This window comes from Balaenoptera ricei, chromosome 3, assembly GCF_028023285.1.
Source record: "Balaenoptera ricei isolate mBalRic1 chromosome 3, mBalRic1.hap2, whole genome shotgun sequence".
NCBI classification, from domain to species: domain Eukaryota; kingdom Metazoa; phylum Chordata; class Mammalia; order Artiodactyla; family Balaenopteridae; genus Balaenoptera; species Balaenoptera ricei.
Genome location: NC_082641.1, coordinates 43,885,633 through 43,899,628, shown reverse-complemented (window position 1 = coordinate 43,899,628; position 13,996 = coordinate 43,885,633). Strand labels below are relative to the sequence as shown.

Below are 13,996 nucleotides of genomic sequence, written 5' to 3'. Positions count from 1 at the left end.
TTCCCTAGAGCTCAGCTTCCTCTTCCACAAAATGGGAAGGACAGTGGCACCTGTCAGAGTTGGCTAACTGCTATAGCAAACAATTCGAAATCTCAGTGGCCTGACATAATAAAAGCTTAATTCCTGCTTGCTTCATAGCCCAGTGCTGGTTGATGAGGTGACCCTGTCCGACCTCATCAGTCAGGGTCCTGGGTTGATTAATCACATGATTCCAGCACATTCTTGAGCCTTGTCCTCCTCTACATTCAGTTGTCAGGTGAGGAGAAGAAAATATGTCAAAGACGACATAGGTTTTGTTTTCTAGACAGACCTTGTAGGGGTCGGGGCTTCCATCCTTCCATCCTTTCTGTCCACACTGCAATGGTCAAGACTCAGTCTCGTGGCTACATGTATCTGCTGGGAGGCTGGGGAGTGTAGACTGACTATGCGCCCTGGAGGGAGAGGAAGTAGAGTTTGGTGAGCATGTAGTGGACTTCACCACAATGCTAAATCCAAAAAGCTGTTTGGAGGATTAAGTGAGATAATATACATAAGGACTCATAAAGATCTCTAGATCAATACATATTAATTCTGGAATAATATTAGTTCTGCACTCCTAGCTAGGCTGAGGCCCATCTCCTCCACTCAGCTCATCTTGGATGAGCAGAGAAAGCCAAGGCGGTGACATTATCTTTATGTTACCTGCAGAGACAGCTCCAAAAAGAGAAAGCTACCTACGTCCTTTGCTCCCTTTACCAGGCATCTTAATCTAGAATCATTTTAGATACATTTCATATTATTGAGAGCCATAGTCAAGGAGAAGAGGCCATCTTTTCATAGTACACTCCCAAATAATACTGGTTCTTTTTGGCAAATGTTTCCCAAAAGAAGCTTATCTTATTAGTAAATGATGCCTAGAGTGTGTGACCTTAAGCTCTGAAAGAAGGTGGGATTCACCAGATTGACTCATCCAGATCTGTTCTCCAAGCTGCCACAGAGTGATTTCTTCTAAACAATGTAAATCAGATCATGTCAACATCTGCTTAAAATCCCCCACTGTCTTTCTATTGAGTTTAGAATAAAATCCAGATGCCTTATACCGGGTATTCCCCATCCCACGCTCCCAGGATCAGCCCTGCCTCTCTCCAACCTCATCTCACATCTTTCTCCTCCTCTCCCTATTCATTCATTCTTTCATTCATTCATTCAACTGCTATTTATTTAGCCTTGGTTCAGTCCCTGGAAACACCGTAGTAAAATAGACAGCGCCCCTGCCCTGGTGGCGGGAGATGGCATCCCAGCGTGACTGATCACGGGTGCCAGCCTTAGTGACTTGTTGCTCGCTGGTCTCTTCCCACAGTTCACCCCGGCTCACAGAGGCCCATGTAGAACAGTTCCTACCCCCGTGGTGGTTACTCTCTCACAGCACCCCAAGTACATTCTTTATAGCATTCAACAATCTGGAAAATCCTTTTGCTTGTTTGCGTGCGTTTATTATCTATCTTCCTCTACCACGGTGTAATTCCCATGAGGACAGGATCTTATTTATCTTATTCACTGTAGTATCCTTAACACCTGTTTGCCTGGCACCAAGTAGAAGCCCAATAAGTATCTGTTGAATGAATGGCCCAAGGAACGAATGAACTGACAGGCGGCAACCAGCACACCTGGTGGCGCCCTCAGGCCTGAGGAGAAAGTGTGCTCCGTTTTCCTGCCTGATATCCTGTGCTCATCTGTGTCCCTCTGATTGTGGTTTTGTAGGGAATGACACCACTCCACTGGGCAGCTTTCCACAACCGGCCTCAACACACCCAAATGCTGCTGAAGAAGGGGGCAGACCCCACCCTTGTGGATAAAGACTTTAAAACGGCTCTCCACTGGGCTGTGCAGGTGAGAAGTTAGCCAGTGGGCTTGTCTCAAGTATAAATGGTGTAAAACAATGTTAACAATTCTGAGCATGTCAGACCGGAAAGATGGAATTTTCAAAGGTACAGTCCCAGCATTGATGTGGCCTTTATATGTACAACAGAGCAAGTAAGATACATGCTGCCCTCTTCCCTTCATTCATACCCAGAGCAGCAACAGCAAACCTGCCACTTTGGAGGATTTGGGTACATCAGTTGCTGAGAAGAAATCCTGCCAAGGTAAAGAGGGGGAGGAGTTACAGAATATCACCCACCTCGGCTGTTACACACACACACACACACACACACACACACACACACACACACACATACATACACACCCCTCTCTCACTCTCTCTTTCTCCATCTCAATAATTGATGCTGGCTCACAGTGTACCAGGATAACCCTTCAAAGAATTATTAGGAAAGTCCCTTCAAAGCCTTTGGACCATGACTCTCTTCTTCCTTCCAAATCCTCTGAAGCAGAGTAATTCCAGGTGACCCTGAACAATGGTGCTCTGAACAATGGAAATTGTGACTCATAACCCTACCTCACTACCCCAAAAGGGAATCTGTATCAGTACACATGACCAGAGAAATCAGAAATCTACAGTCCAAGGGGGGGAAAACTGGGACTTTCCGGTGGTCCAGTGGTTAAGACTCCACCTTCCAATGCGGGGGGTGTGGGTTCGATCCCTGGTCGGGGGTTCCATGTGCTGTGCGGTGCAGTGCAGCCAAAAATTTTTAAAAAACACAAAACACAAAGTGGGGAAAACTGAGACTAAGGGGAAAGAATGGCCATAGCTAACACTTATTGAAGTGTTTTCTAAGGAAATCATTCAAAGGGAATGATTAACTAAGAGTTATCTCTTCTGTCCTTGAAAGGAGAGCGATACTATGCATCCTTTCAACAAACTTGCTAGCCCGTTCTGTCTTTTCATGCCTAACCTAGACATCCCCACTGTTTATTTCTATCAGCCCAGTAAGGGCACCCTTGCTGAACTGCTGCCAGGGTCCCTGTGATTCTGCACGCCCTGATGGTGGTTTCACTCAGGTGTTTTCACATGCCACACAACAGCAGAGAAGGGCACCTGGCACTTTCAGGGTTGACATGTGTGCCTGAGATAAGGGCAAAACAGAAGTGATTTGGAAACTACTCTGTTTTTGTTCCTACAAACTTGGCTTCAGTTACCCTGTAGCAGGGCCAGCCCTGCAAAACTGTGAAGTGAACAAAGCATGTTTTTGTCATCCTCACCTGCCCTGAGCGCCCTCCTCCATACTTTCAGTATCTAATCAGCTGCCCTGTCCCCCTCATGCCAGTCCCTGCCCAGAGCCCAGTCCTCTGGCTGGTCAGGGGTCACCACTGGAGCAGTGGCCCCAGGGCAGCCTGGCTGGGCAACCAAGATGTATCCCACATGTGTTGGCTCTCAGCTGAGGTGAGAGTGGTATCAGAACCAAGCCTTTTCTGTATATTCACTCCCATTGCCCCTGTTTTCTGATTTCATAGATCTGGGATGGGGCTCATGCAGATGCATTTTGAAAAATCTCCCCGGGGAATTCTGACTGATATGCCTCCTCTGCTCCACCTTGCTCTACCACAGCCCAGTTTAGAGCTGCTGCTTGGGAGACGGCTTTGCAGTCGAATCATCAGCAGTGCTTGTAAAACAACAGATTCCCAGACCCCACTCCAGACCTTCTGAGTTGGGCTCTTCATGGGTGGGAACCCTTGTTTTGATCCTCCAAGAGGCAATTTGGCAAAATCCAAAGAAAAATGTGCTCAACTCAGAAGATCTGAGTTTGCATGAACAGAGCTGGCTTTGTTCTGAGAACAGTCACCTAAACCTGCTTGGCTTAACTATAGGTGTATCTTTGGGGCATGAATGAGACCGTGCGTGTGACAGTGATATGTAATATTCTTTGTAATTGGAAGAGATTATCATTTTTATTATGGCTCCCAATTTCCTCCATGAAAGCTTAGTTATCATACCCACATCTACATACTATATTCTTTCTCTCTACTAAATGTTATAGCTTTTAACCTGCTACATTGATTTCAGTCCTGTCTGCACATTAGAATCATCTGAAGAGCTTTTAGACAATACTGATACCCAAGCCCCACACCCTTAGATTTTCAGTCAGTTTGTCTGGGGTGGAGCCTAGGTGTCAGTAATTTTTAAAGTTTTCCCTTCTTCCAGGAGATTGTAATGTCCAGCTGGGGTTGAAAACTACTATGATAAATGAATTCATATTAATGGGTTCTAAAACCTTAGCTACTCCTACCTAAGATATTTACATTTTGACCATGATTTTGTATAATAAGCATAATGCCTCACACATTTGTATACTCAATAGCTTAATAAATGTTTCATGAGAAAAAAAAACAAATTTCATGAGCACCTATTCTGCATCTGGCATTGCGGGGGGAAAGATTAAGAAGACAGGTTCCTTCTAGGACCCCTACAATTGTATGTAATATTGCACGTGCTTATGTGTGAGGATGTTAGCATACAATTTTCTGAGGGAGGTGTTTACAGTTTCTTCAACTCTTCAGTGAGGATCTGTAACTAACCCCCCCCCCCCACAAAAGGTTAAGAATCACCCTCTGGAGGAACTGTACACCCTCTCCCTCCCTGTGGTTAGCAGTAAAATTCAGAAGTGGTGTATTCTGCCCTTTACTCTGCAAAGAAGCCTGAGGGTAATTCCAAATGTCAGCTGCAACTGGGATTATACTGGCCTCCGTTAGCCTTATTCTTCATTTATAACTCAGGGCCAGCACTGTGCTCCTCATAAAGTTTTTCCACATGAATGAGTCTATTTCCCATTGTCATTAATTCCTTTCACTGAACTTCCTGCTTTTCTCTTGGACTATATGAGACCATATTTAAAGCTATAGCACTTTGAACTAATAAAGCTTCTGTATTTGACCCAGGCAACCAAAGCAGTAAAGATTTGAAACATTGGGCCCAAAAAGTAAACTAAGTTTGACTTCTGCCCCCATTTCTTGGGTCCCTTGGTAGCTGGTGGTGCCCTCCTGTGGGCCCATTGCCCTCGTTCGCCTCCCCCATCTGCCCAGGAGACCCGATTGCGTGGCTCTCTCTGGGCTAACACTGAGCAGAACGCTGTCCGTATCTGCATCCAGTCTCCCTTGATGGAATCTCAGTGCCTTCGGGGCATGTTCTTGCCTATCTGTGATGATACTAGCTTATCAGGAGTCTACACAGGTATCTCTCGGACTCATCTTCCTCTCACTCCTCAACACTGCAGAAATTTAGTCATTAATCTTTTTGTCATTCTCCTTTCCTCAGAAAGCCCATCGGTTCCTAGGGCTTTGACTATCATTCTACTCAGAATTTCCTCAGATCAAAATCCAGCTCTGACCTCTCTCTCGAACGTTAAACTCACATTTCCAACTCTACCAGGCATCTTCCCATAATTTCCCATGGACACGTCAAACTGGATCCATGATCTCTCCTTCCCGTCACATTCCCATCCACCCAGTAGCCCAAGCCAAAGGCCATCATGTGGCCCATGGACACTGCTTCCTTATCATCCTTCATGTGTAATTGGTTATCAAGACCTCTCGATTCCACCTCCTCAGGTCTCACATCTCTGTCTCCTCCTTTCTATCCCCACTGTATAGATCAGGGCCCCAGCAGGAAACAACCCACTCAGATGGGATTATTTGAGCATAGATTCATAAAGAGGCTATTTACACACAACAGCAGGTTGCCATTAGGGCATCTGGGAGGGCATGGGAGGGAATGGTTACTAAGACACGGCAAAAGCTGTAGCTGTAGGAAAGGGCCTAGGACAGAAACTGTAGCCTTTGATGGAATAGTCAAACTGTGGCCTAGCAGGGAGGGAACTGGAGGATAAATGCCCCAATCACTCTTTCCTCCTACCTCCATCTCCTGTCAGTACCACTCACTGGCCAATCCCAACCAGAAGCCAAAGGGCAAAGGGACCCATTTGATGCAATTCATACATGCTAAAGGGTAGAGAGCAGGATGAAAAAAGATGGAGAGTTAACCGGGAAGAACAAATGGAGACAATTTAGTACACCTACCATCAGTGCCTTAGATCAACCTTCCCCTGTCTCTCACCTGAACAGTTTCAGTATCTGTATTCCTACTTCCAGCCCTTTCCTTCTCCAATCTATTCTCACATTGCACCAAGTGCTCTTTCTACAAATCACAAAGGAATGCACTAACATAACTGTTACTACACCAAAACAATTATGGTCGCTGCTGGTTCTTGGCTCAAAAACCTTCACCAAGTGCCGTTTTCTGGTAAAGAACAAACTCCTTGCCTTGCACTTACTGCCATGAACAGCCTCTCTGCAACCCACCCTGCTCCCTGCCCTTTCCTCTTCAAGCCATATAGGCTTTATTCCAATCATACTAGAATATTAATAATCCCCTCAATACATCGTAAAGATTCATCCTGTCTTCCCCTTGGTCATGCTCTTCCCTTTTGGTGAAATGCTTCTTTCTTCTTGCACTCCCTGCATCATCCCTTCTAACTGCAGAATTTATACTTGTTCTTCCTTATTTCTCAAGGCCCAACTAAGTTCACCCTCTTTGTTGAGCTCGCTTTCAGAATTTTTCCCTCCGTCTAGCACTTCCTTACTTCTATTACTGGTGTTACGATCAGTGGGGTGCCTGTGTCTCCTCTTCTAGACTATGTGCTTAAGGGCAATGTGCCTTACTCATCCAGATGTCTCTCAAGACCCAGAACAGATCTTTGTGAATCTTTGTGAACACCAAAAAGATGTTCACTGAATTCAGTTCAATAAGTTTATCCATCCCAAGCCAGTGGGAACAGTGGCTTATTGGGTTCTTTCTGTGAGATACCATTTTCAGCTTAACTGAAACTTCCAGGAATGCAATAACTTAGTATCTTTTTTTTTTTTGGCTGCACTGGGTCTTTGTGGCTGCTTGTGGGCTTTCTCTAGTTGTGGCGAGCGGGGGATACTCTTCGTTGCAGTGCACAGGCTTCTCGTTGCGGTGGCTTCTCTTGCTGCAGAGCATGGGATCTAGGCACATGGGCTTCAGTAGTTGTGGCGCACAGGCTCAGTAGTTGTGGCTTGCGGGCTCTAGAGCACAGGCTCAGTAGTTGTGGCGCATGGGCTTAGTTGTTCTGCCGCATGTGGGATCTTCCCAGACCAGGGATCAAACCCGTGTCCCCTGCATCGGCAGCCTCCTTAACCAGTGCACCACCAGGGAAGTCCATGTGCCTTAGTCCATGTGGCTTAGTATCAAGGAGTTTTTTCTAATGATAGGAATTCTAGGATAGATATGACAGCAGGTCAGTGAGAAGGGCAAGTATCTACTGCCCCTCAAATCTCACCTCTAGCTCCTTCCTCCTAATCCTAGAAAATGTGTTTATTTGGAATCTTCCTCAGCAGTACTCTTCTTTCAGTGCATTTTTCAAGGGAGGTTAGAAAGAAAAGAACTGCAGTAATATAAAACTATTTCATGTTTGTTCATTCAGTATGTGGTTATGTGGTTAAGGAAATTATACACACACACATACACATACCCTTGGAGCTCTTGAATATAACCATCAACCCCAGTGCCTGAGACTGATTTGGTCCAGCATGGAATCCTCCTCCTTCCCGTGGTGGCCAAGATCTGTGGTCAACTGTTTGAACTGTATCAAAATCCTATAAGTATACTTTAAATATATTCAGAATGCCAGAGGATAATTATAAATGTCATAGACTAGTGGATCCGGGTCATAGATGGAAGAGCCTTAGAACTGGAAAGGACCACACAAGTCATTTAGTCCAACCCCTCAGTTCACAGGTGGTGAAACTAGTGCACATGGAGGTTATCATTACCCAAACACACCCCACGCCTGCAGAGACTCAGGCCACACGACTCCCAGTGCTTGATAAGAGGAAAACTACAAAGCCACATAAGCCCAGAGTAAACAAAGAGAAAGTCAAATGTACGAAATCAACCCCATTACCCTGGGAGCAAAGACTGAGCTGTCTTGAAGGGTAGCCTAAGTTAAAGTGGCCTGCATGTGTCAGCTCCCCAGTGCTTGGTTGCAGAGAAGAAAGGGATGAGGTAGACAGAGAAAAAACAGGAACTCACCTAGGAGTAAACACAAGTGAGGAAAGAAGCGAAAAGAGAGTGAAAGGCAGGAGATAGTGAGAAAAAGAGAGGGAAGCTAAGAAAAGGATGAGTAAAATTCTATTTCATTTGGCTTTGCCCATAGTTGGTAAGGCTTGTTTTTATTTATTTATTTATTTATTTATTTATTTATTTATGCATTGTTCAGCAAATATTTATTATGAGTTACTCTTTGCTAGACTCCATTTCAGCAGAAAGATTCCCAGTCATAGGTGTGGCAAGGGCAATGCAGAGATGTCCTAGAGACTGTCACCTTGCCAGACAGCTAGAAGCAGAAGCTAGACACTGTCTACACACTAACACAGCAGGGAAGGAGGTTTCGTGGGGGACTTTTCCATATTAATCATTAGAGCACCTGTGAAATGAAGTAGTTCAGCAGCTGAGGGTCACCATGCCTCACTGCCCCACCCCCCCATTTCTATCTTCCACCTGCTCTCCAGGAGAGTCAGCCCCAGGCTTTGGGATACAGCAGCCTCTGGAGTCAGGCCAAGCAGAAAGCCTGGGTCCAAAGGGGCTAACCGTGAAGATGGTCTTGACTCCAAGCCAGGATATTGGGCCCCTTTGTCCTCTAGTTAGCCCCAAACCCTCAACTCTCAAGTGTTCACGCTATACAAACTAGTAAAACTTCCCCTCCAGCTCCATTCCAGTCTAACACATCTGGCTCCAGCTGAACTTACGGGCCAGTGTTCTCATAGCACAAAACCACCCAGACCTTTAAAAGGGCCATGTGACCTAAAACCCTTACGTCCGCTTTGTACAGTCACTGCCATGTAACAAACAGACCCCTACCTCCAAGAGAAGGATGGAGATTGGAGTTCCCTCCCTGAAGAACCCACCATAGAATTAATGCTGCCAACACGTTAACAAATAAACAACTAGTCCTAAATCTTGTGTTAAGACTCCTTAGGAGATCACCTAGAATAAAAAGAGTCTACAATCGGGACTTCCCTGGTGGCACAGTGGTTAAGAATCTGCCTGCCAATGCAGGGGACACAGGTTCGAGCCCTGGTCCGGGAAGATCCCACCTGCCTCAGAGCAACTAAGCCTGTGTGCCACAACTACTGAGCCTGCACTCTACAGCCTGTGAGCCACAACTACTGAGCCCATGTGCCACAAGTACTGAAGCCCGCATGCCTAGAGCCCGTGCTCCACCGCAATGAGAAGCCCGCTCACCGCAACAAAGAGTAGCCCCCGCTCTCTGCAACTAGAGAAAGCCCGTGCGCAGCAACGAAGACCCAACGCAGCCAAAAATAAATAAAATAAATGAATAAGAGTCTACAATCAAGATACTGGAATCTTGTTTTTTATCAGTCTCCTATAGCAAAATTACTGTACGTTAATTCAACTTTCTTCTTGGCAAGCCTTCTTGTGAATTCCCCTCCCTCATGAGGTATAAAGAGAAAATGACTAGGACTCAGTAGTTCCCAGCAGTTTTCAGAGTACATGAAGGTACTTTATGGATTACCCATGGACAAAAAGAACAAAAATGCAGCAAAAATAAGTAAATCCACAGTCTCATTTGGCCACCCAATGTAGAATTCTAGAGCTCCATAATAAGATCTATACAACATTCTTCCCTTATTGAATGATATTCCCACCAAACGGAAACCCACTCTCCATTCTTCCTAAGGGCCCTTCTGGCCAACATCCCATTTCTTCTCTCCTGGTGCTTCCTGGTGTCTGTGACCAAGGCTTTCCAGGCCTGGAGACGCCCTTTGACTGACACTCAGCCCATTTTGCCAAGAAGGGAAGGCTGTTACCAGGAGACCACTGAGCCAGGGCCTCAGCTCACAAACTAGTACTCTCCAGGGCTCTCTCAAATTCTTGTGAGGGTGCACCATGGCAACCCTCCTAGGAGAGGATTTTAAAGCACCTAATGTTGAAAGAAGGTCTCAGTTGGCAAGGCGCACTTCATTGCTACTGATGTCGCTGATCCCAAGAGCAGTTTTCGCTTAAATTCCTCCCATATGAACATGCAGGATCAAATAAATCGACCGTACTTTTAACTGGAGACAAAATGGTGTAGTGGTGAAGTACGAGGGCTCTGCAGACAGTCAGTCCTGGCTTTGCCACCTCTTGGCTGTGACAGTGGGCAACTTAATCCCTCTGTGCCTCCAATTTCTCCTCTACAATATGGGGATGATAAGAGTACCTACCTCATGAAGTTGTTGTCAGGACTAAATGAGTTAGAACGTGGAAATGCAGTGCTGGGCACAGAACGTTCACTCAGTAAACATTGCTATCACCATTACTCCTGGGAGGATAGTCTTATAAAGAAAAAAAAAAAAAAAGGCAATGATAATGTTGTAAGTAAGAGCCAGGTTTAGAGACAAAGGAATTGTCTGGAAGATTCAGGACAAAAGGCATTTTGGAGGAAAAGTGTAAGGGGGTGGAATTTCTCTTATCCAGAAAAGCCGTGTAAGACTCCAGCTTGCAAGGGGAATGCTGAGTGGGACCGTGGTCAGGAACTCAGAAGAGGCCCACTGAGATGTGCTGGGCCGCAGCCTCTATCTCAGCTGGCTGCTGCTTCCAGAACGGCTCCTCTGTGGGTCAGGCAAGGAGAGAGGAAGGCAGTGTGTAAGAAGTGGGTTTTGTTTTTTCCATCTGTGCCTGACACTCCATCCCACACAGAGGGAGAAGCGTGACAGAGTGTTTTGCTGTTTGAATCACTGTGGCAACCTGAATTCCTTTGCTCTTCCAGGAAACCATAAACGAAATCAATTCATTGAGCGGACACTCGTTTTTGCTTCTGTTTTCCTTTTCCAATGGCTAGTGCTTCTTAAAAGGAGAGAGGGGTCTCTTGATTGTTTTAAATATACCATATTTCTGACCCCTCAAAATATGTTTACCTAACATCAGGTGAAAGAACCTTAGAAAAGCTGATAAAGCAGGCATGAAAGCTTAGATGTGTTCACTGTAGCCACCTTTTGATGACAGGCATGCCATAGAACTAAAGTCGTTGATCCGAATTATTTAAAAGTCATTGTGAGACAAAGGAAGAATGGAGGGAGAAAGAGGATGTAAGGGAGAAGGTGAGAAGGAAAGAAGGAAAAAGGTTGCAGGCAGGGCCCACTTTATGGGCGTGTGACCAGTAAAGCCACAGGTGGCCCACACTCAGAAGGGAGCTCTGTGCTGGGGGTATAATGCTCTGTGGCCATCTGAAAAGTCTCAGTAATTCTATCGATGAATTTGTGTTTTGTATGTTAAGTCTAATAGGACAGTGGAGCCTCAGCTCACACAGTCCCACCTCCCTGCTGCCCTGGGACAGATGCTCAGGCCCCAGCTCCCCAGTCCCCTGGCAGGGGTCTGGGCACAGACTCAGGGAGGGTCAGAATTGAGCATGCGCTGAGTTGCAAGATGGGGCCCTAGGCACCTGTGAGGGTTTGCACTCACCGTGAGAATGCCCAGCCCAAGGGAGCGTGACACTAAATAGCAAATAAAAATCGCAGTGACAGGTCCAGAGAGACACCATGGAAGAAGGGAATACATTATTCCTCTGCCATGTGAACAGGGGGCTCCACATTTTCCCTGGGCCCCATAAATTATGTAGCTGGCCCTGGTTGTAACATTTAAAACCCACTCAGCACTCTTTCTGGGGCTCAAAGTTGAGAGCTTTGAGTGCCCTGAGCCTTTGGTCCTGCAAGAGGTTGCAGAACTTGTATCAGCTGCAGTCCCCTGATGCAGTGGGAGCACACTCGAGGGTTCACTGTGTAACGGTTCCCTGTGAAGCCACGCTGAGTAACGAGATATCCGGAGAGTCCTCACTGCAAACAGGGAGAGGGGAGGGAAAGGAAAAGGAAAAGCAAAAATGAAAGGGTGCTGTTCCACAGAATTGTGCAAACGGACTCAGAGGTTCTAAAAGACAACCCTGGGGTCAAATAAACTGGGATAATAAAGTGGGAGGAATGCCAAAAGAAACTTTACATGGGAAAATTTATTAGGAGGTGGCTGTCGAATAGCACTTGGAATGTATTAGAATTGCAGCTTTAAAAAAGTTCAGCACTCTCAGCTGATTCACTTTGTTATACAGCAGAAACTAACACACCATTGTAAAGCAATTATACTCCAATAAAGACGTTAAAAAAAAAAAAAAAAGTTCAACACTCTTTCTGCCCAGGACCCTGAGCCCCGCATGTGACCTGGCTCCTGGCCCCCAGAACTAGTGCGTGTCTCTGCCGTTTCTTTAACCTGCTCCTCGTGCCTCCTAGAGACCTCCATTCTTCCCATAAGACCCGCTGCGTGGAGATGCAGGGTCTATATGGAGTCATGGAGAACGTTAAAATGCTGACGAATTATTTGGACTGTTTTATAATCTTTACACAGATATCAGGAGAAATCTGAAAGATAAGACTTTCCACTGTGTGAGATAAAACTAGAATTTATTTTATTGGCCATTGAGGATTTATTGTCATCTAAAATTGCAAATGCTTATGCAGTGTTTTTTGTATTTTTCAGTCCAATGAAAGGTAATATGAGCAGCATTTACTTACTCATTTGTTCAAGCTGAAGAGGTGTAGGATGCTCTCAAGAAAGAGCTGGTGACTTTTAAGGCTGGGACAGGTTACTAAAAAGAGTGTAGAATAGCCTCCCTTCAAAGATAAGATAAGGGCTTCCCTGGTGGTGCAGTGGTTGAGAATCCGCCTGCCAATGCAGGGGACGTGGGTTCGATCCCTGGCCCTGGACAGTCCCACATGCCACAGAGCAACTAAGCCCGTGTGCCACAACTACTGAGCCTGTGCTCTAGAGCCCATGTTCCACAACTACTGAAGCCTGTGTGCCTAGAGCCCGTGCTCCGCAACAAGAGAAGCCACCGCAATGAGAAGCCGTGCACCGCAATGAAGAGTAGCCCCCCGCTCGCCGAAACTAGAGAAAGCCCATGCGCAGCAATGAAGACCCACAGAGCGAAAAAAAAAAAAAGATAAGATAAAAACTTATTATACACCTACACAGAAAGAGGGACCCAGTTTAGACGGTTGCCTGAAGTTCTTTCCTTTTCCTACTTATTTGTTTTTATTTCTTTTTATCAATTAGCTACTAAATTATGACGCACTTCTTTTCACAAAGGATTTTTGACAATTAAATTACATGCAATTTATAGCAATTTGACCATTACCAGATCATTCTGATCATCATTACGTCACTAGTCAGTACTCGTCATAGTCATTTTGTTAATGTTAAAATTAACTCTGCCAGCTTCTCAGGGGTTAACCTCTACAGCAAGTGGGGGAAACAAAACGAATATATTTAATGAGGAAGTCATCTAGGTGGCCCACCCATTGTGCTAGCTCTAATGTCAGTCAATTACACCTGTATTTAAGTCCTCCTTAGTTCACTGATTATGGAAGACAATTTAACTCTTACAGGAGACAAAAATCCCTGCAGTGACTTGAGACAAGTGGAAATTTGTTTGTGGGTTTGATAAAATGAATTTTCTTTTTTTGTTGTTTTGAATTTTTTTGCTTTGAATTTTTATCTTAATTTGCATAGACAGGGAAGAGCACTGGATTGTACATGAGCTTTCTTTAACTCTGTTTTCCAGAGTGGAAACAGAATTCTGTGTTCCATCATTCTGAGCCATCACCAGGGTCCGTCCATAATCAACTACGACGACGAGAGTGGGAAGACGTGTGTGCACATCGCCGCAGCAGCAGGTTTCAGTGACATCATCAACGAGCTGGCAAGATTCCCTGAGTGCAACCTGCAGGCTCTGGATGTGGACGACAGGTATCCATGGCAACTCGGAAATGTGGGGAACTACCAGTCATCTTTTCCAAATTTTAATCTCAAAATAAAGAAGATGTTTAAGGAGTTATCCTATATGACTATATCCTTACTGCCAGTAATATTTATACATACGCTTGTGACAATAAAAGCTGCTCTATTTTAGTCAGGGCAGGAAAAAATCATTGTTATGAAGAGAAACGCCATGACTGTACAGTATTGTCAGACTTTCCACTTTTTGCTAACCGTTCT

At 45.3% G+C, this 13,996-nt stretch overlaps 1 protein-coding gene across 1 annotated transcript in view; it reads left to right on the top strand.

Annotated features, from left to right (window-relative positions):
• ANKRD55 (ankyrin repeat domain 55) overlaps positions 1-13,996 on the top strand; it is a 92,298-nt gene that overhangs the window by 58,555 nt on the left and 19,747 nt on the right. Inside the window, exons 6-7 of the mRNA XM_059919308.1 lie at positions 1,741-1,869; positions 13,563-13,747. Coding sequence (XP_059775291.1) covers positions 1,741-1,869; positions 13,563-13,747 — 314 coding nt within the window. The remainder of the gene's footprint in view (positions 1-1,740; positions 1,870-13,562; positions 13,748-13,996) is intronic.